The following is a 22,171-nucleotide window of genomic DNA, read 5'->3' on the forward strand; positions in this document are numbered from 1 at the left end:
GTAATGCATTGGATGGTGGACGTTATTGTACATCTTATGACTACTGACATTGGTTCTGAGCCTTCAGAATGCCATCTGTTTATTGCTTTTGCCATGGCATCAGGTGGATCTCTTTCTCACTAGACATTTTTGCCAATATCCACTAATGAATAAGTTGCCCATCTCGTATAGCTATGATGGCGAACTTATGGCACATGTGCCCGAAATCGCACGTGGAGCCATGTCGCCTGGCACACGCTGTGGTGCCCATTCTCTTTTGGGTTTCTGGCACGCATATGCACAAGATGATCAGCTGGCCTTCATGCATGCTGCAGTGCTGGAAACTAGAAGAGCTGGTCTTTCGTTTTCCGGCATGTGCACCAGCCAGTATAAAAGTTTAATTAAATAAATAAATAAATAAATAAATGATCATCACGCGCACATGCGCACCAGTAACCGGACGTTTAGCTGGCTGGTGTGCAAGTGCCCACTGGAAACCAGAAGTGCATTTTCTGGTACGCGCATGCTCCCTGGGCAACTCCTCTTCCGGGTCGCGTCCTAAAGGAGCATGCCATCACTGTCCTATAGATCAGGGGTCTCCAACCTTGGCAACTTTAAGCCTGGCGGACTTCAACTCCCAGAATCCCCCAGCCAGCAAAGCTGGGAATTCTGGGAGTTGAAGTCTGCCAGGCTTAAAGTTGCCATGGTTGGAGACCCCTGCTATAGATTACATCTAGACAAGTGGTTAATCACAAGTTGTGGTGTCCTCAGACAAAGAATTTTACTTCTCAACAAAGCCCCTTAGATATATTCAACCGGTATGGAATATAGTTATCACCATGCTAGCATCTCCTAATCCTGCAGATAGTTTGTTCCTAAGTAGTTATAAAAAAAACATTTGAAAACATCAGCTCTCTTCCCAATTCCAAAACATGTTCTGAAAGGAAAGGCGCATAAATTGCTTGAGGGACAGAAATCATCAGAATGGTGTGCTGTTAATCGGAACTCTTCTCTTGGCCCCTTTATCTGCAACCCTCTGCATGTTCTACCTATGAGTAGGTGGGAGATGAAGTCATAGTTTCAGGATTTGCAAAAGTGTTTTGTCTTGGGGTTCTCTTTTGATATAAAACTTGAGACCGCAAAAAGTCATACTGGTAAAACAGGCTAGGATGAAGTGTGAGGATGTTGGCATTATATTTAGGATAATGGAAATATTTGGACTTATAAAATCTAGCAAACCCTCCATGATCTTACAGGTATAATTTTCTAAAGCAAAACAGTATTCAACTGAAAAGTCAACGGTCTCTAGGCATTTCTTCTATATATTTTTTTCCACACAGGTTATTCTAGGTGAAATTCTGAGGCCTTTTCACAGAATTTGCTTTTGCTGAGACTCACCTAGAAGAAGAAATTTCCTGACAGAACAATTAACCAGTGGAACAACTTGTCTCCAGAAGAGAAGTTGTGAATTTTCCAACACTGGAAGTTTTAAAGAACCATTTGTCTGAAGTGGTATAGGGTTTCCTGCTGGAGTTGGACTAGAAGACTTCCAAGGCAGGGGTGAAATCCAGCAGGTTCTGAAAGGTTCTGGAGAACTGGTAGCAGAAATTTTGAGCAGTTCGGAGAACCAGCAAATACAACCTCTGGCTGGCCCCAGAGTGGGATGGGAATGGAAATTTTGCAGTATCCTTCCCCTGCCACACCCACCAAACCACACCACACCCACCAAGCCACGCCCACAGAACCGGTAGTAAAAAAAATTGGATTTCACCACTGCTCCAAGATCCCTTCCAACTCTGTTATTCTATTCTATTCTATTCTATTCTATTCTATTCTATTCTATTCTATTCTATTCTATTCTATTCTATTCTATCAAATTGTAGGGTAGTCATTTAGAATCTCCAAACAGAATAGCAAAGCAGGCGAAAGGAAGCTAAGAAGACCAGGAGCAAAGTTGCTGCCACCTCCCGCTGGTGTCTGGTTAATTTTGAACCACACGTCAACAGCCTGTCTGATGGAAAGGCATTACTAGAACTGCACAAATGAATGCCCTTGATTGCGGTTGGCATATTGGGAATTATTACAATCGAGAAGGACTGAATTCGCTTTGCAAATATGAAACTCCAGGGGTGTTGGCTGGTTAGGGAGAGAGAGGTGTCAAAAAAGGTGTCAACCTTTTTTAACAGAATAACGGGGTTCGAAGGGACCTTGGAGGTCTTCTAGTCGATCCTATACCATTCCAACCAAGTGGCTGTCTTCTTAAAAGCCACTAGTGATGAAGCAACCACAACTTCTGAAGGCAGGCTGTTCCTACTGATTAACTGTTCTAATCGTCAGGAATTTTCTCCTTAGTTCTAGGTTGCTTCTCTCCTTGATTAGTTTCCCTCCACTGCTTCTTGTTCTGCCTTCAGGTGCTTTGGAGAATAGGTTGACTCCCTCTTCTTTATGGCAATCCCTTAAATTTTGGAAAACGGCTACCATGTCAGCCCACTTTTTCTTTTCTTCTTTTTCATTAGACTGCCCATACCAGAGGTGGGTTTCAGCAGGTTCTGACCAGTTCTGGAGAACCGGTAGCGGAAATTTTGAGTAGTTCGGAGAACCGGTAGTAAAAATTCTGACTGGCCCCACCCCCATCTATTCTCTGCCTCCCAAATCCCAGTTTATTGGGAGGGAATGGGAATTTTGCAGTAACCTTCCCCTGGAGTGGGGAGGGAATGGAGATATTACAGTATTCTTCCCCTGCCACACCCACCAAGCCACACCCACAGAACCAGTAGTAAAAAAAAATTGAAACCCACCACTGACCCATGCCCAATTCCTGAAAACATTCTTTATATTTTAGCCTCCAGCCCCCTAATCATCTTTGTTGCTCTTTTCTGCACTCTTTACAGAGTTTCTATGTCTTTTTTTGATAATATGGTGACCAAAACTGAATGCAGTATTCCAAGCGTGGTCTTACTAGGGCTTTATAAACCGGTACGAATACTTTGTGTGATCTTATATCCCTCTGTTAATGCAACCTAGGATTGCACTGGCTACACACTGCTTTTTTTAATCTAGATATTTTTATCCGACCTCAAGCTAAAGTGGTATAATTTTGGATGGTCTTTTTTTTTGTTTGTGTGAACATCATGACTGTTGAAAGGTAGATAGAAAGGGTTAAATAATGTGGGCAGAAGAGTTTCACTGTGTTGTGTGGTCAGATAATTGTCTTTTCTTTCTAGTGCATCCAAGGCTGGCCAACTATCCTTATCAATTTGATTTATATCCCATTTCTTCTATTAGAGCTCGAGGCAGCATACATAGGACTCCCTCCTATCTTTCTCATAGTAACAACCTTGTGAAGAAGGATGCACTGAGAGTTTGGACAAAGAACCTGCATCTCCTTCCTCCCAGTTCACCTGTACCTCTATTTATAGTGTACTTTATTTAAACCTGAGAAGAGCAGACCAAATGAGCACATTGTCTACTTCACCAAAGGAGATGCAATCCATTTTAAAATCTTAAATTATAGTAATTCGGTTTAAAGTTCATGAATGCATACATATGCACCCATGCACATTGGAAGTATTATTACTTCGCCCATATTTTTATGTTTGCGTTGCATGAATGGTTATCCTGAATCTCAGCCTGCTCTCTGCCTTCATTCCAAGATGCTAAGAATGCACAATGGGATGTTAATGATGTGGGCACTGCACAAGAATAGATTGATAGAGACGTTAGTTAAATTGGCGATTGTTGATTAGGAAATAAGCAATCATTCTTCTCAAAAGGTACTTACCCTTCTCTTCCTCTCTCGTCACTCCATTCCCCTGAGAATAATGGATGGACATACAGACAAACTGCAATGTACCGAAGCAATAATCAATGTATTAGCTTTTAGTTATTTAGTTATTCCAAAACATATTGTTGATTTTGATGCAATGGATTTATAGAACTGATTTGCCAGACTATTTTTTCCCAAACATATGTCTAATTCTCCCCCTTCTTGGCATACCTAATGATTATGTAATCAGATGCCAATAGATAGAAAAGGGAATAGATTGAAGCATCACTACACAATGAAGCAAGCTGGGTCTAAATAACATCTTAGAGAGGGTTGCTTCCTTAGATGTAGGACCAATCAGTTTGAGATGATCTATGGGGGGGGGTCCTTTTCCTTTGTCTTCAACCTCTAGGTTTTTAAATAGATACAAATTCTGCCAGCTATTAATCAGCTTCCAATGTGCTTAGGTAAGCCATCTAGCTCTAACCCAGTGGTAGTCAACCTGGTCCCTAGAATAGAATAGAATAGAATTTTTATTGGCCAAGTGTGATTGGACACACAAGGAATTTGTCTTGGTGCATATGCTCTCAGTGTACATAAAAGAAAAGATACCTTCATCAAGGTACAACATTTACAACACAACTGATGGTCAATATATTAATATAAATCATAAGGATTGCCAGCAACAAGTTATAGTCATACAGTCATAAATGGAAAGAGATTGGTGATGGGAACTATGAGAAGATTAATAGTAGTGCAGATTCAGTAAATAGTTTGACAGTGTTGATGGAATTATTTGTTTAGCAGAGTGATGGCCTTCGGGAAAAAACTGTTCTTGTGTCTAGTTGTTCTGGTGTGCAGTGCTCTATAGCGTCGTTTTGAGGGTAGGAGTTGAAACAGTTTATGTCCAGGATGTGAGGGGTCTGTAAATATTTTCACGGCCCTCTTCTTGATTCGTGCAGTATACAGGTCCTCAATGGAAGGCAGGTTGGTAGCAATTATTTTTTCTGCAGTTCTAATTATCCTCTGAAGTCTGTGTCTTTTTTGTTGGGTTGCAGAACCGAACCAGACAGTTATAGAGGTGCAAATGACAGACTCAATAATTCCTCTGTAGAATTGGATCAGCAGCTCCTTGGGCAGTTTGAGCTTACTGAGTTGGCGCAGAAAGAACATTCTTTGTTGTCCTTTTTTAATGATGTTTTGATATTAGCTGTCCATTTGAGATCTTGCGATATGATAGAACCTAGAAATTTGAAGGTTTCTACTGTTGATACTGTGTTGTCAAGTATTGTGAGAGGTGGAAGTATGGAAGGGTTTCTCCTAAAGTCTACCACCATTTCTACGGTTTTGAGTGTGTTCAGTTCCAGATTGTTTTGGTTGCACCACAAGGCTAGTCGTTCGACCTCTCGTCTATATGCGGATTCGTCATTGTCTCGAATGAGACCGATCACTGTTGTGTCATCTGTGAACTTCAGTAGCTTAACAGATGGATCGTTGGAGATGCAGTCATTGGTATACAGAGAGAAGTGGGGAGAGCACACAGCCTTGGGGTGCCCCTGTGCTAATTGTACAGGTATTTGATGTGATCTTGCTTAGCTTCACCTGCTGCTTCCTGTTTGTTAGGAAGCTTGTGATCCACTTACAAGTCTGTTCCGGTACCTGTAGCTGGTTTAGCTTAGTTAGAAGAATGTCTGGAATGATGGTATTGAATGTTGAACTAAAGTCTACAAAAAGGACCCTTGCATAGGTCTTTGGAGACTCAAGATGTTGTAGGATGTAGTGCAGAGCCATATTAACAGCATCATCTGTTGATCTATTTGCTCGGTATGCAAATTGCAAGGGGTCTAACAGCGGATCCGTGATGGTTTTCAAGTAGGAAAGCACTAGCCTTTCAAAGGTTTTCATGACTACAGATGTTAAAGCAACTGGTCTGTAGTCATTCAGTTCCTTGATGGTGGGTTTCTTCGGCACCGGGATGATGGTAGAGCGTTTGAAGCAAGAAGGAACATAACACATATCTAGTGATTTATTGAAAATATGGGTGAAGATGGGGGCCAATTGGTCAGCACAGACTTTTAAGCAAGAAGGAGTTATCTTGTCTGGGCCTGGAGCTTTTCCTGGCTTTTGTCTGTGAAATAGGTCCTGCACTTCTTTTTCTGTGATCACTACTGCCCACTAGTGGGCGTTCCAGCTTTCATGGTGGGCGATAGGGGTTTTGTCTGATACTGAAGCACTTTCCTTTTTTTAAATTTAATTGACTTTAAAAAAAAATTTTATAGCATTATTTAAAAACATTTTCATTAGATTTTCATAAAATTCCCCGTGACAATTTAAATTTCTGAAAATATACTATTTGTATCGCCCGCGCATAAGTTTAGTTCACGTTACATAAGTGAAACTAAATGGCGCTATAGTGCGACCGCAAACAAAAGAGCCTCGTCCCAGAATAGCTCGCACATCTCCCCACACACCACCCAGCTGTAACAGACAAGCAGAGCTGGTAGCCAGTGCCCCCCCCAAACCCAATCCATGATGCATGAAAAGTATGCGCAGATGATGATACAAGGCGCATTACTGTGGAACCGGTGGGCGGTTAGAAAATTTTACTACTAACAGAGATACAAAAGTAGGCGGTAAGTATAAAAAGGTTGACTACCCCTGCTCTAGGCTGACTGCTAGTCCTGGTGTTTATGTGCTATCTCTGTCGTGTCCCACTCCTCCGCTGACGGCTGGGTCAGGGAAATCCGAATCAGGCTTGCCTCTGCAGCTCTGCCCAAAGTCCTAGCAAAGTCCTCAGAGCAGGCAGGAGACCAGTAAGTGACTTCAGCAAGATAAGTTCGACTTTGCCTGACTCAGAGACTGCCAGAAAGCAGATCCTTTATATAGGCCATGGGGTGTGGCTCCATGACTCAGCACTCATTAAGGCCTGCCCGTCCCTTCCTTCTGTTGCCTCTGCCTATCCAATCTTCTGATGCGAGGGTCACTCCAATCAGCTGTTGGTAATAAACCATCCTCAGGCTCACATGCTGTGGAGGAGGGGGAGGGGTCTAGCTGCTCCGTTTGCCTGGGCATGGAGTCAGGGTTGGGGCCGGGAGGTGTTCCTTCTTCTGCAGTTTGTCTGGGCATGGAGCCAGGACTGGGGCCGGGAGGCATACATTCCTCCGTGTTCGGGAGCAGATAAGAAGGCCCCAGCTGCTCTGAGGGCGGGCAAGACACAACAATCTCCAGCATGAAAAGAAACATGTTTTTAAATAGAGATTGCTAGGAAAATGCAGAAGGCTATCTCAGACCTGCTTGCAGACATCTCAGAAGCAGTGGCTGATTATGGTTAGTCGAGATTCAATCACACCAGATGTATCTATGCTTATGTTCTTAACATAGCATTCCTTTCAGATGTGAAGTGAAGACAAAGCTTGCATATTTTAAACATGTTTAAGAAGCATTTCAGAACATGTTGCAATGTGAGATCAACAGCTCTTTAAAACAACTGCATCATTTTTCCAGGTTATGTGAAAACCTTTTAAAAAAAAAGACATAGCTTCTTTAAAAGGTACTATGCTCATGCTGCTGTACATTCTGAAGCAAATCACTTTCAAATCATTTTTGAGGTGTGCACTGTTCTAATATGTAAACAAGGCTCAACAATGTTCTATAGAGCATTTCGCAGGCCACTGCACATCTTGTGTCCTTGCCCTTCATCCACATGTCCATCACACGAAACCTTTGTGTAGCAGTTGACTGGGTGAAAATTGAGTATATGTGCCATCAAGTCACTTGCAACTCCTAGTGCCCACATTGATAGATATTTTCCAAGATAATCTATCCATCACTGTGTCAGACCTGGAAGCCATCTTTTACCTTTGAGCCTTCAGGCCCGCCACAAACTCTACTGTGGGAAAATGGGAGGGGGGATTGTATGGAGTGAAGATGATATGTAGTCAAAATAACATTCCTTCCAGAAAGACAAGGCTGTTGTGCCCAGCAGCTATGCTGAGACGGAGGTATCTTCTGTTCCGGAGGGTACCCGATTGGTTTGTGTGATGGACATGTGGATGAAGGGCAAGGACTTGAACTTTCTTTTGGGTGAGGAAAAACCAGAAGCTCTCAGATTCGGGTTTTCCCAGATGTGTCAATATGACATCGCTAATAAAAATTAGCTTTGAGGAAACTCAAGTGTCAGAGTTTGATTTCGTTGGGGGTATTACTTGGCCAACCTCTTCTTCCCTTCCCTTTCCCCTTTCCAAGCATTAGACCTTTTTCCAGAGAGCTGGGTCTTCACGTAAAGTGTCTGAAATAGGATCATTTGAGCCTGATCCTGCGTGCCTCAAATGAACTCTGGGTTGAACTAGTCTGCCTCTTAAATGTTCCAACAATAGGATCTTTGAGAGAGCAAACTGAGACATCCGAACGTGAATTTTCAGGTTTGCTGAGCACAGCAGTGGGGCAAACCAGAGTCTTTCCAAAGATGGTGTTTCTTATTATTGCTTCCTATAAAAATGGGACACTATTGCTCTAAAAAATGAGGAAATGAACATAGGCTCTGCCTAACAATGTCTCAGCAAGAGGCACTTCCTCTCTTTTCAACCAATCTGCACAACTCCATGTATGTTTTGAAAGCAAGACTGATACTAGGCGACTATTGAGACTGATCTTAATTTAGAATTCCTCTTACTCGTCTTGGTTTTTCCCATTTCCCACATAATCTTTTTTATTGGTAGATATTCGGCTGTAATGTTTCAAGAGAATTTGCCATAACTACTTTGCCTATGTACAGGACTGCACGGTTGTACGTATTACTACAATCCAGTGGCAGGATTCAAATAATTTAACCGGTTCTCTGCCCTAATGACCGGCTGGATGGACATGGCCAAGGTGGACGTGGCCAGGGGGTGTGACAGGCAGCACTCAACCTCCTTCACCCCCTGGGAGTGAAAATGTGCCACAGGGGGCATGCTGCACCCCGCACACACCCCGTTTTGGGCCAAGTAGGCCTCCCTGCATTTACCTGGGAGCCAAAATGGGGCCCGTGGGTACTCCTGGAAGGGATGGAGTGGGGAGGGGTGGCCAGCCAGCAATTTAACTACTGGTTCACCTGAATCAGCCCAAACCGGCTGAATCCAACCACTGTACCACACCCTTGAGTGTATCAGGTAATTCAACTGAATTATAATTCATAATTATTCCTCTTTCTGGCGTATCTTTGAAAGAAAGGATTTACTAGTAGAATAGAAATCATTATTCCCCCATTTGTAAGGATTGCACTTAGCAATACAACCAGTTTGGTCTAGGGGGTTAAGACACCAAGACGTTGGTTGGGCTGAGAGAGAATGACTAGCCCAACAACACCCAACTGGTTTTCATGGCTCAGGCAGAATTCAAACTCTCAGTTTCCCAGTTTCGTGTTGTTGGACTAGTCATTCTCTCAGCCCAACCAACGTCATAGGGAAATTGGAGGAGGAAGGTCTGTTGGACATGTTTGCAATTTGGAGTTATTTGTAAAAATAATAAAGGATGGCAGGCAAATAAATAAAATATATTTACCGGTATATATGTCAATATCAGGACTGGATGAGATGAGAACAGCCCTGCTCGTCTGCAAAGTAACTCATCCTTGAACATGAATTACATATTTCACTTCTCTAAAGGATCATATTACAGGTTTGCTTGGAAAACTATCACTTCCCCTTCAAGGAATGAAACATGAAACAGGGCTTCACTTTTACTTCTCTTTTCCTACTCCTTTCTTATTTCTGATAAGGAATTAAAAAACGGTCAAGAAGCAATAAGGATGCAAGAATGCCTGGGAAGGGTTAAAAATAAGCATATAGAAAATCACTTGCTCCTTTTTGCCTCTTGTTAAAAGATTCAGTATGATGCATTTTCCTATATTTCTTTTAATCTTTTTCACATCTTAAAATGTATGTTGAGGCTGTTTGGTTTGCAATACCCTAAGCCCTATTAATGGCATTTCTTTCCAAAGCAAACCGCACTCCTAAACAATGTGAAGCAAACGTTACGTTTTACTAGCTGTGGCATCCTCCGTGTTGCCTAAAACATCAGCCGGATGAAAACACCAGAGAAATCTCATTTTAGCTTGTACCCCATTTCGATGTAAAATAAGAACACAAATCCAATGCATGAATACCCTTTTAACAAATTTACTCATTCAATTTTTATATTGGACCCAAAAGCCCTTCAAATAGTGCAAACTAAAAGCAGCACCCATAGGAGACAGAATTGGAATACAAGTCAAAAGAGGCACGCTAATGCTAAGACAACACCTATCTATTCCAGATGAATTCAAATCCCAAGGACTAGATTCGTGATGGCGAACCTATGGCACGCGAGCCACAGGTGGCACCTGTAGCCATATCAATGGGCACGCGAGCTCAGCCCACCAGAACAGGCTGTTTCCTGCCCCTGCAGGGCCTCGGGGGATGGTGGGGAAGGCACTTTTTTGCTGTCCCTAGCCTCCAGAGCTTCTCTAGGAGTCTGGGGAGGGTGAAAATGGGGGGTGGAGTGTCAGGGGGCGGAGCATAGAATTGGGTGTGGGCACACACGTGTGTTGTCCCCCCCGCTTCCCATCCTGGCACACAATGGCAAAAAGGTTAGCCATCACTGGACTAGATGAATTACACCCCAGAGTTCTGAAGGAGTAGGCAGACGTGATCTCAGAACCACTGAATATGATAATCTTTCAGAGCTCTTGGAGCACCAGGGAACTACCAGAAGACTGGAAAAGAGATGATGTGATTCCAATCTACCAAAAGGGGGAGGGGGGAATCCGGAGACCAATCAGCCTGACATCAATACTTGGGAAGATCCTGGAAAGGTAATCGAGCAGTGAATTTATTAGCACCTAGAAACAAATAGGGCAATAGAATAGAATAGAATAGAATAGAATAGAATAGAATAGAATAGAATAGAATAGAATAGAATAGAATAGAATAGAATAGAATAGAATAGAATAGAATAGATTTTTTATTGGCCAAGTGTGATTTGACACACAAAGAATTTGTCTTGGTGCATATGCTCTCAGTGTACATAAAAGAAAAGATACGTTCGTCAAGAATCATAAGGTACAACACTTAATGATAGTCATAGGGAAACAGTCAATATAAATCTTAAGGATATTAAATTAATTAATATTAAATTAAATTAGTGGATAAAGGAAATGCTGCAAACAGTTCATTTGTCAGGGTTCCAAGTAACATCCCCAATGAAAGAAGACTCTGAGGCCTGAAGTTCCTCAAAGTTCCATTTTATTAAAGATGTCATAGTGACACATCTGGGAAAACCCAAATCTGAAATCTTTCAGGTTTTCCCCACCCAAAGGAAAGTCCAAGTCCCTGCCCAGCACCCTCATGTCCATCATATGATCCAATCAAACATCGTTCCAACTGGAGATGCCTCCCAGTTCCAATCCTCCAGGTGCAGGGCAAGTTGTCCTTGACTTCTTGAGAAAGGAATGTTATTATGATTATATATCACCCTGGCTCCATACAATCCCCCCTCCCAGTTTCCCACAGTAGTAAGTGTGGCAGGCCTGAAGTTCCAATGCAAAAGATAGCTTCCAGACCTGGCGTCATTCAGTTTTCAGTGAGGCATTTGACAAGGTAGACTACAACCTACTTCTTGGGATGATAGAACAATGTGGAATAGATTGTATCGATTTTTTAAATTAATTAATTATTACATTTGTTTGCATCTATCTCGCCACAAGGATTTGGCTGACCAACCACACTCAGCAGGTTCTCAATGGTACATCTACATGGAGGGAATTAAGCAACGGGGTACCCCAAGGTTCTGCCTTAGGCCCAGTATCCTTCAACATCTTCATAAAGTATCTAGATGAGGAGATAGAAGGAGAGCTAATCAATTGTGCAGATGATATCAAGCTGGGGGAATAACTAACCCTTAGAATCAAGAAGAACCGTGATAGACTTGAACACTGGAATCTGTTGTTGTGTTGAGCTATTAATATATTTTTGTAACCCACTTCCATCTTTATTTACCTACAGAGGACATATTTCAGTATATATTGTTTGTTAGTTTTATTTCTTGCTGCCAAAGACCAGCTGGGCACAATCTCCAGCCACAGAACGTAGCTGATTCTGCTTTCTTCTTTTATTATTCTTTCTTCAATGCAAGAAACCCCTGCAGCTTTAAAATGTGTGACATGTCATATATCCTCTCCACAGATATTCCGATTTTAAAGCAACTGAAACAGGCTGTTTCTGTCAGAGTATTGTCCATTTAACGATCAGGCTTAAAAAGGAGAGCTTTTATCGCTCTGGGATTTAGAAAGAAACTGGGACAAAGGAGTTAATGAGATGACAGATTAAAGCACAAGAAATCAGCTTTTTATTGCCTGGAAAATCGACCACAACTTGGCAGCCTCAGTCTCTCTCTCAGAGCCCAAATCTTCTATTGCAGTTTGGAGGGATAAGATATTAATTTTAAAGGATGAAGAAGGAAACTATTAGGTCAGCAATACTGAATTCAATTGCTTTAGATGTCAGGGTTCCAAGTAACACCCACAACAAAATCAAACTCCGAGGCTTGAAGTTCCTCAAAGCTAACTTTTATTAAAGGTGTCATATTGGCACGTCTGGGAAAACCCGAATCTGAGAGCTTCCAGGTTTTCCTCACCCAGAAGAAAGTTCAAGACCTTGCCCACATGTCCACCATGTCTCCAATCATATTCAGTCCGTAACAAAAGATATCCTCCTCCTCTTCTTGGCACAACTGCCAGGCACCTTGGCCTTGACTTTTCTACAAAGAATTTTATTATGGCTACAACCTACTTCCCTCTGGGCTATCCCCCCCCACTCCCAATTCCCCACAGTAGGATCATGGCAGGCCTGGAGCCTGAAGGCACAAAAGTAAAATATGGCTTCCAGGTCTGACATTAGGTTAATTTGCTTACATGGGACTATTACTAGGATCTGAACAGGTTTGAATCAGAGGTGGGTTTCAGGAAGTTCTGACCAGTTCTGGAGAACCGGTAGCAGAAATTCTGAATAGTTTGGAGAACTGTTAGTAAACATTCTGACTGGCCCTGCCCCCATCTATTCTCTGCCTCTCAAGTCCCAGCTGATTGGGAGGAAATGGGGATTTTTGCAGTACCTTCCCCTGGAGTGAGGAAGGAATGGAAATTTTACAGTATCTTTCCCCTGCCACACCCAAGCCACGCCCACCAAGCCATGCCACACCCAAGCCATGTCACGCCCACCAAGCCATGCCACACCCACCAAGCCACGCCCACCAAGCCATGCCACACCCACCAAGCCACGCCACAGAACCGGTAGTAAAAATTTTTAAAACCCACCACTGGTTTGAATCCCCCAGAACATCATCTAGCTACCTGCATCTGAAAAGTCCTAATAACGGATGGAACTGGGTCTCCTGGTGCCTCTTGGTGGTCAGTATAACTGAAAAATAAAACATAGGACAGGGGTCTCCAACCTTGGCAACTTTAAGACTTGTGGACTTCAACTCTGAGAGCTGAGGTCCACAAGTCTTAAAGTTGCCAAGGTTGGAGACCCCTGACATAGGATGCAGGTAGTCCTTGACTTACAATCATTCATTTAGCAAGTGTTCAAAGTTAGAAGAGCACTGAAAAAAGTGACTTGGGCCTGGCCCTTGGACTGTCTCAGCACCCTCATGCTCACGTGATCAAAAGTCAAGTGTTCGGCAACTGGTACATACTTAGGACAGTTGCAGCTTTCTGAGATCATGTGGCTGCCATTTGCAAGTTTTTCAGCTGGCTTCCGACAAGTCAATGAGTAAAGTAGAATTCAGTTAATAACAGTTGACTTGCTTAACACCTGTTGTGGTCCACCAGCAGCCTGCGGAGCTGGCAACAGACTCGGACAGTGATGAGGCTGAGGAAGAGCGTGGGCCAGTCCTGGAGGCTGGGGAAGGCCCGGATGAGGGCTCTGTGTCGGTGGCTGAGGGGGGGCCATGGCCTTCGGGGCGTGAGGTGTGGACTCCAGAGCCTCCAGAGACTGACAGTAGTGAGGCAGAGGAATAGGAGGAGCCTGTTCCTAATGCACACATGAGAAGAGCTGCCAGAAGATAAGAGCAGCTCAAGCAGAGAGGACAACTCTTTGCTTGAGTAGGGCCAAGAGATGATTGGCCCCTTCCATAAGGCTTTAAAGACCAGCAATGGCATTTGGGCTCTTTGCTGGAAAACACTGTTGATAGCTTCGTCTTGTTGCATTTATTTTGTATCAATGACTTCTGAACTTTTGCCAAGAAAGGCCTTTGGCAGTTTGCCTAATTGGACCAAGGTTGGTGATAGGATTGAGGAATTGTGTTGGGAGGAATTTGCTTTAATTTAGTTGAACTACGCTGAGAATGAGTAAATTCTCAGCTGTTCAAATAAAGTTTGTTTGTTTTTACACTGACTGAGTTTCCTAATACCTACTGGGGTCTGGATCACAACAACACCCGTGTCAAAAAAAAAGGTTGTAAAATTGGGCACCACTCACTCAGTAACCATTTTGCTTAGCAATGGAAATTCTGGTCCCAGTTATGGTGGTAAGTCAAGGACTATCTGTATAACAGGGCATGCACTAGGTAAAAATGGGGGGGGGAGTCCACTCACACTCCAAGAAGAGAAAGTGGAGGAATGGTACCCCTATCTCTCAGCTCTTAAAAGGAACGTGGGCTGTATACTACAATATTTCTCATACTTGGCCAATCCAAGATGTGCGGACTTTATCTCTCAGAATTCAGTGGCTTAAGTCCATACATCACTGGTATTCTGAAAGTTTGTGGAGATTGTGTAGGACGGGTCTGCCCTGGAAACAGCGAAAGACCAGCCCACGGTGCCTCTGCCAGTGAAAACGGAACTCGGGAGGGCTGTGTGAGGCCTGGCCAGGCTGTTTTCAGCTGCAACAGCCCTCTGCCAGCAAAAATGGAGGCCGGAAGGGCTCCACACACACCCCCGAGCTTCATTTTTGCTGGCAGAGGGGCACAGGAGGCTGTTGCAGCCGAAAAGGAAGCTCGGGAGCCCGTTTTCTCTGGCTGAGCGCCCTGACACAAGTGACATCAAGCTGGCCACGGCCACCTTGGCCACACACCCCCAAGGTCAAACCCAACCCTGATGCGGCACCTGAAAGAAATTGAGTTTGACACCCCTGGTGTAGGTCATGGATACTAGATAGAGAAAACTTCCTTTGCTGCCATCTACTGCCCGTTCCAATTTGTATGGACCAGGTATGGTAATCCAAATGCGTCTATAATGGATGGGGACTCATGCAGCCTGGGGAATTCTGGGAGTTGAAGTCCACACATCTTCAAGTTGCAGAGGTTGAGAAACACTGTGTTAGGGCATCAACTGTCCAAAAACAAAGTGGTGATGGAAGATGTTGGAAAACTTGCTTTGCTATAATTTAGCAGACTAAAAGCTATTGGCTTTTATTTTAAAAGGTCAGGGCCTCCTTCCCTCTTTCTCAGAGTGGAGATATGTTCACTAAAGTTCTTTAAAAGTCTTCCTTTGAATTATACCCTTGTTCTAGGAAGGTCAAATGCCTCTAGTATCCCTTTATGGGTCTGCTGCTCCTACCCTGAGACCGGATTCCAGGCTTGGCTTGTTTTCCATCCTTTTTGGAATTAGGAATACTGCCAGGGATTATGGCGTTGAAGCCCACATACATACTTCATACAGTATGACTGCATAGTATCCATATAAACTTAAATAAATAATCTCTATAAAGACACCCTCAGTCTTGCAGAACTAAAAACTTCCGCGTCTGCCAAAATGCAGAAGGGGGAATTAGAATTAATTGGTTTCAGGATTAGCAAGATGGCTGTCCAGAGATAGAAGATGCAGTCTAGATTCTGGCTGCCAGCTGATCTTTGCCAATTGCATGCGAAACCATATACAAAACACAGATCATTTCATTTCAGATCAACCAATCCCTCATAGGGGAAGGATAAATAGAGTCTGACCACAAACCTCGCAAATGCAGGGATACGTAAGGCCTGCTGGCTTCAATACAGAAATGTGTGTTGAGTTTTGGTGCTGGTGGAATATAACTGCACGCAATATCGTTCCTTTCTTCCAACCTTCATTAAATGTTAAGGGTGTTTTTAAAAGAGAATAAAAGGATATTCTACGCACTACGTTGGGCATACTTTCTTTAAAATGTTGGTGTGATTGCAGCTGCGCATTTTTCTTTTTATGGAAAAAAAAATAAATCATTTGTTTCTGTGCAGCAAAAAAAGTTTATGTTGAAGAGAGGATCCAGAAAATATACTAAGTTCGCCGCGAACTTAAAACCTATTTGTTCCGTCTCGCTGGACAGGCTTGATTTTTTAAAAAAATTTTTTTAATTTGATTAATTGGGGTTTTAAATTTTTAATAATTTATAGGGTGTAATTGTGTTTTAGTTTTGGCCAATTGAATGAGTTTTTTAAGGGTTGTTTTTTAATATTGTCTGTTTTCCTGTATTTTAACTGGCTGTTCACCGCCCTGAGTCCCTCGGGAGAAGGGCGGTCTATAAATTAAAATATTACTTAGGGCGGCATATCGCTTTTTTAATCAGTTTCCAAGACAGTGCTCCAAGGTGTAATGCTCCAAGCTTATACAGGAATAATGGAATGAAATTGTTTCCTATCCTGTTCCTTCTTTTAAATAAAATCTTTCTTCAAAATTAAAGGAGTTGCATTTTAAAAAGGAAAAATATAAATGCAAATTATTTAACTGCAATCACCTTAATTTTTTTTCTTCAATTCAGAGACCTTGGAAGTCTTCTAGTCCAATCCCTTGCTCAAGTAGGAAACCTTGTACCTCTCCTGACAAGTGACTGTCCAGTCTCTTCTTAAAAGTCTCCAGTGATGGAGCACCCACAACTTCTGGTAGCAAGCTGTTCCACTGGCTAATTGTCCTCACTATCAGGAAGTTTCTCCTTAATTCCAGGTTGTTTCTCTCCTTGATTAGTTTTCATCCGTTGCTTCTTGTCCTGCCCCCTGGTGCTTTGGAAAATAAATTGACCCCCCTACTTTGGAAAATCAAGTTGACCTCCGATTCTTGGGGGAAATTGTTTTTATTTATTTTTGTGCAATTTTGTTTCCTTCTACCAAAGCAACAGTTATCTTCTCCATACAATAAATAAATGAACGAACCCCAGAGTTTACAGCTTTCAAAAAGAAAAGAACAGAATGTTCAAAATAAGGCAGGAATTTGCTGGGGTTTTTTTTTAATCCAGCCCAGCTCTTTCACATAAATAATCATAATAAAATTAAGATAAATTTCCCAGCTCTACCAGCGTCGCCACCAAACAGAGAAATGTAAGAATAGTCCACCACAAAGGGGGAAAAAAAACACTATTGTGCAGCTAATACAGTGCTGGTTGAAACATCTAATTCAGAATGTTTTTGTAGGATAGTTAGGGATATTTCAACACGCTTCCTTTAAGAGAATTCGATGTGGTTCTGAAAAAGAGCTCATCCAAGGTTATAGACAGTGGTGGGATTCAGCCGGATCGCGTGAACCGGTAGTGGCGATGGCAGGAGGCTCCGCCCACCCTACCTGACGTAACACGTGCATACTGCACATGCGCAGAAGCCTGTGCGCATCCGCGTACGAGCGGAGTGAGCGCACTCACATTTGCGAACCGATAGGGAAGATAAGTGAATCCCACCACTGGTTATAGAGGGATATCAAAAGACTTGTCAGAGACACAAAGGTATGTGCAAGAGTACACTTGTGGTGCAAGGGGATGAGACATCTTTGCCGTGGGTTAAGAGAGATGGGACAACTAACTAAGTGAAAGACTGGTATGATTTATATTTGAGGGTAAGTTGACACAGTGTATGAATCATGTGAGACATGGCACCACTAATGTAAGTGGGAAAATCAAATCATAAGCTGGAATCAACTGTGGGATTGTTAGCCGATGCTCCATCTTTTTCTTTCTTGATAACTTTTTTCGTAAACAATCCAGCTTTGTCTGCAATTCAGACATGCAGTGGGGCCATACAGCCTTAAAAGTTCTGATTTGGCACCTTGGAGGAAATTAATGGTATCTCAGAACTGGTTTAGTCAGAGATAAATCTGCATTATCATACCCTGTTTGGAAGCTGGTACTCGTCCTTGCAGGCGAAACAAAGAGGGGAAAGGCATACTCGTGATTACACATTCTTGCCACATCTAAGCAAAGCCCATTCCTGCTCACTCCGTCAATGCCATGAAACCAAATCATGGGCATATCGATCTTTGTTACTCGCAGTGTATCAAAACAAATGCGGTAGCCTATTCACAGCAGTGATCCATGGACAAGAAGAAATAAGTTATTTAAAGGATTGTCTTTTTTTGTTAGGGAAAAGGAGGAAAACTGCTGGAGCATTAAACGTTCTTCTCACTACAGATAAGAAAATGTGGAGGTTAGGTGTTAAATTAGCACTGCCAGACAGTCACATGTGACTCTGATTGTTAATGAAACTGCAGAGAGAGGTGACAAATATTTGTTTGTGTATGTGTTCGGTCCCTGATATTAATCTATCCATTTATTAACTCAAAATGGGATGTGATAATCCATGTCAACCCTTCCCAGAATTGAATATGTTGAAAATGTTACCACTCAGATAAAATTCCTGGGAATGTGTGTGTGTGTGTGTGTGTGTGTATTGGACTCCAATCAGGTTCAGAGAAAACCAGATTGAATTACCCTCTAGTGCCATGATGGCGAAGCTTTGACGTTCCCGCGTGCCGGAATTGGTACGTGAAACCATCCCACGAGGTATGCGTGGCCCCGCTGGCCTTCGTGCATGTGGGAGCGGCAATACCTGGAAGACTGGCGGTCCATCGCGCATGCGTGAGCCGGCACCCAAACACCCGGTACTGGCATGGAAGCGTGCCTGACGAACAGCTGGACATTGCGCATGCACGCAAGGTCAACCCAGAAGGTCAGGTGTCGGCCTCTGCATATGTGCCAGAACACCGCTCTTCCTGGTTCTGCCGCTCCCACGTGCGCGACAGCCAGCTGACCAACGCACGTGTTATCACAGGAACGCGGAAGAGGAGCCAGCAAGGCCACACATACCTCGTGTGCCACTTCTGGCACGTGTGCCATAGGTTCGCCGACACTGCCCTAGTGGGTACTTCGTTTTTTTGGCAATCAAGATTCTGATACGGTTTCCACTGCGGGATGAAATACCAAATTCCCAGTCAGGAATTATACCTTCTACCATGTTCATAAGTGCTTCTGACGAACAGCTAAATGAAATTCATTAGATGTTTCCTGCATGATCCAGCACTGGAAATTAGTCAGAGGAATATTAGAGTGGCAACTAGAGGGCCTTTTTCTCTTCCGGTTATTTTTGCTGCCTTCCTCTTGACCAAGTCCAGCTGCTTTCTCCCTTCCAAGATTTCCTCTTTCTGCTTCGACAAATGTGGTTTGGAAGAAAAACCATTTCCCCAGAAATTACAGAAGGGAAATGCTGGCAATTTCCAACATCACACTGAAGGATAGAAACAATTATAGGGATGAAGGAGAAAAATACAATTAAAGCCACCGCTTTCTTTCATTGGATGAGAAAGTGGCGTTCTTCACTTTAGTGTCCCAGACACCAGATGAAGGTTGGTGCAACTGATTCAGAGATAAGTAAGAAAAGCAGATAAAAAGACTTAAAAAAGAAAGGCCAATGGACGGCATAACAACTAATTGCGTAAGAAAAGTTCATGTCCACAGATGTAGGGTGAGTAATGTTCAAGTCTCTTTCTCTTAGAATATTTCATTGCTTTGTTTGCTTTAAATCTCTCAAAGCACTGAGTGAGTTAGGATAAAAACAATACTAAGTGCATAAAACTGTGTGTGGCCCGAAGTCTCCTTACTTACAGGTAGAGCCACCTCTGTTCTATGCCATGCATCTCTCTTCTCCAGTCACACCTCCTCCATTTAAACAAGGCCTCAATTTATCTGAGGGTCTGAGGGAAAAGGTGTACAAAACACACTCTGTCTACCCATGAAGCAGTCAGCTTTCTCGCTCTTTCAGTTGTGCTAAATAAGTTTCTTTCCTTCCCTTCCCAGATATCGGGTTGACAGATTCTTTAAGGCTTCCTTAGACGAGATCAGTGCAACGTTCTGCTTCTCTCATAGGTTCTCGGCAAGCCAAGAAGCCCATGGTTTTTTTTCTTCCAAGTGATAAATTTATTTTAAATATAAAACATTCACGCTCTTTGGATGTTCGGTGAAAGTGAGAGACAACATCTCCAGACAGAAAGCATGTGGACATGAGGTAGGGAAACTGGGGCACAGAGTTTAATCCTCCACTCTGTGTTAGCTTCAGAATACTTCCTTATGCCAGTGTTGTGGTCCCATTATAATCCACCTGGAAGCGTCAAATATGCCCGTAAGTGATGCTTGTTTCCAGATAAAGCCAAAAGCTCTTCGCTCGAGATGAGTGGAAGCAACTTCTCCCCCAACACTTCCTGCCCATGTGTTCCTTCCTCAATATATATAAATATATTCTTGCATTCTCTCTTTCTCAATTCAAAGAACGCCACGACTGAAAAAAAATAATAATCCACCAATGAAGTGGTGGATTTACGTGATCCAGAAGTTTCTTCTCTCTTCTAGCAAGCTAATGGATCTGTTTGTAAGAGTCTCAGCGCTGTTGGCCAATTTGTAGCCAAAGAGTTTCATGGCTGGTGTGCAGATGTTCTGTACCACCTGGGCGAGTTTGAAGGGGATACTGAATCGCCACTTTTCAAACTGTTCAGAGGAGTTTTTCTGGGTGGAGTAGATGTCATTGCTATCTTGAGGGGCCTGTGTATTCTTCCGGATCCAGTCCTCCACCTGCGTGGTGAGAGCGATGCCGGTGAATTTATACATCTCCTTGGCTTTCTGGAGGGGGGATCTGGCAATGTCCTCATAGCGGACCAGCATGTAGCGACCCTGAAGCCATGCCGGCTGCTTTAAACCAAGTTCAGCCGAGAGTCGGATGCTTTCACAGTTGCCTCTCAATCTCTGGACTTCATCCTCGTTAAGGGTTGCTACACCTTCATTAGCCCATTTCTTCCAGGTGTCATACTTACCCGAAAAAGCCACCATGCGGGAGGCCAGCACCGCACGAGGATCTCGCACCAACTGAATAATCCTCAAGTCCAGGCGGGGGTCTTCGACTAACGGACGCAAGAATTCCAGCTGTCGGATTCGGACAGCCTTAAGGGCCATGTGTTCCTTCTGCAGGCAGGCCTCCACTGCCAGGGTCACATTCAGGGGGCCGCAGCGGCGGTTCTTGCAGTGGTACTTCTCAAAGACCTTCTTGACAAAGGGCGTGCAAACAGGCTCCTCGCACAACGAGCGACTTGAACCACGCCGAAAGAGAAACCGAGTCAGGTGATCCTCTGGGAATGGGATGATGAAGTTTTCCAAAATGTAAAGGTCGCAGAGGAACAGCTGCTTCAAAACATCTCGGTAGACAAGGGCCGATCCCACCGCATTGGCGCCGCCCGATTCGAAAGACACCGTCCTTTCTACATGCCACAGCGGTTCAAAGAGGTAGAAAATGTTGCCCTGCTGGTTGAAGAATTCTCCTACAAAGGAAGAGCCGGTACGGGTGGTGGCCATGAGGAGAACATGTTTCCGGGTCTTTTGAGTGGGGGCCAACAGAGTGCCCCCAAGCTGCAAAGTGATGTTCTGCAACCGGTGCTTCAGCTGGGAGAAGGCAAGGTCCAGTGCGCTGAGTGACAAGAGGGAGCCATTCTCTGGCGGCATCAACCCGGAATCAGTGCTGTTGGCTTCCGGCAGGGACTGGGGAGACTGCTTCAGTTTGTCTGAAACCCTGTGAAGAGAAAGAATACAATCATCAGGGCCAGTGGTGAAATCCAATTTTTTTTTACTACCAGTTCTGTGGGCAAAACTGGGGGTTGGTGGGCATGGCAGTGGAAGGATACTGCAAAATCTTCAGTACCTTCCCACTCCAGGGGAAGGATACTGCAAAATCTCCATTCCCTTCCTACTCCAGGGGAAGGATACTGCAAAATCTCCACTCCCTGCCCACTCCAGGGGAAGGATACTGCAAAATCTCCATTCCCTGCCCACTCCTGGGGGAAGGATATTGCAAAATCCTCATTCCCACCCTACTCTGGGGCCAGCCAGAGGTGGTATTTGCTGGTTCTCTGAACTACTCAAAATTTCCGCTACCAGTTCTCCAGAACCTTTCAGAACCTGCTGGATTTCACCCCGATCAGGGCCAAGAACAGCAGTGATATTTAAAGAGACAGCAGGCATGTTATTCTGAGATGGATAGAATGGGTTTCTTCATCCAAGCCAGGTTCTTCTCTTCTATTTTCAGAATCATCTTCCCCTCTCAATTGTCTGCTGAGGAACGACTGAGCATCTTCCACAGAATCTCTCTGGCCTGCAAGGAACTTAGCACATCCTAGAACCGTGATGGCAAACCTATGGC

The 22,171-nt window shown here is 43.6% G+C and overlaps 1 protein-coding gene across 6 annotated transcripts in view; it reads right to left on the reverse strand.

Moving 5' to 3' along the window:
* Window positions 1–13,288: 13,288 nt before the first annotated feature.
* Window positions 13,289–22,171, reverse strand: part of CHST3 (carbohydrate sulfotransferase 3) — a 78,965-nt gene continuing 70,082 nt past the window's right edge. For all 6 annotated transcript variants that reach the window (XM_058188501.1, XM_058188503.1, XM_058188505.1 and 3 more), the window contains one exon: window positions 13,289–21,544. In XM_058188501.1, the coding sequence (XP_058044484.1) occupies window positions 20,305–21,544 (1,240 nt within the window). In that variant the 3' untranslated portion in view covers window positions 13,289–20,304. The remainder of the gene's footprint in view (window positions 21,545–22,171) is intronic.

Source organism: Ahaetulla prasina, chromosome 6 (assembly GCF_028640845.1).
Source record: "Ahaetulla prasina isolate Xishuangbanna chromosome 6, ASM2864084v1, whole genome shotgun sequence".
NCBI classification, from domain to species: Eukaryota; Metazoa; Chordata; class Lepidosauria; order Squamata; family Colubridae; genus Ahaetulla; species Ahaetulla prasina.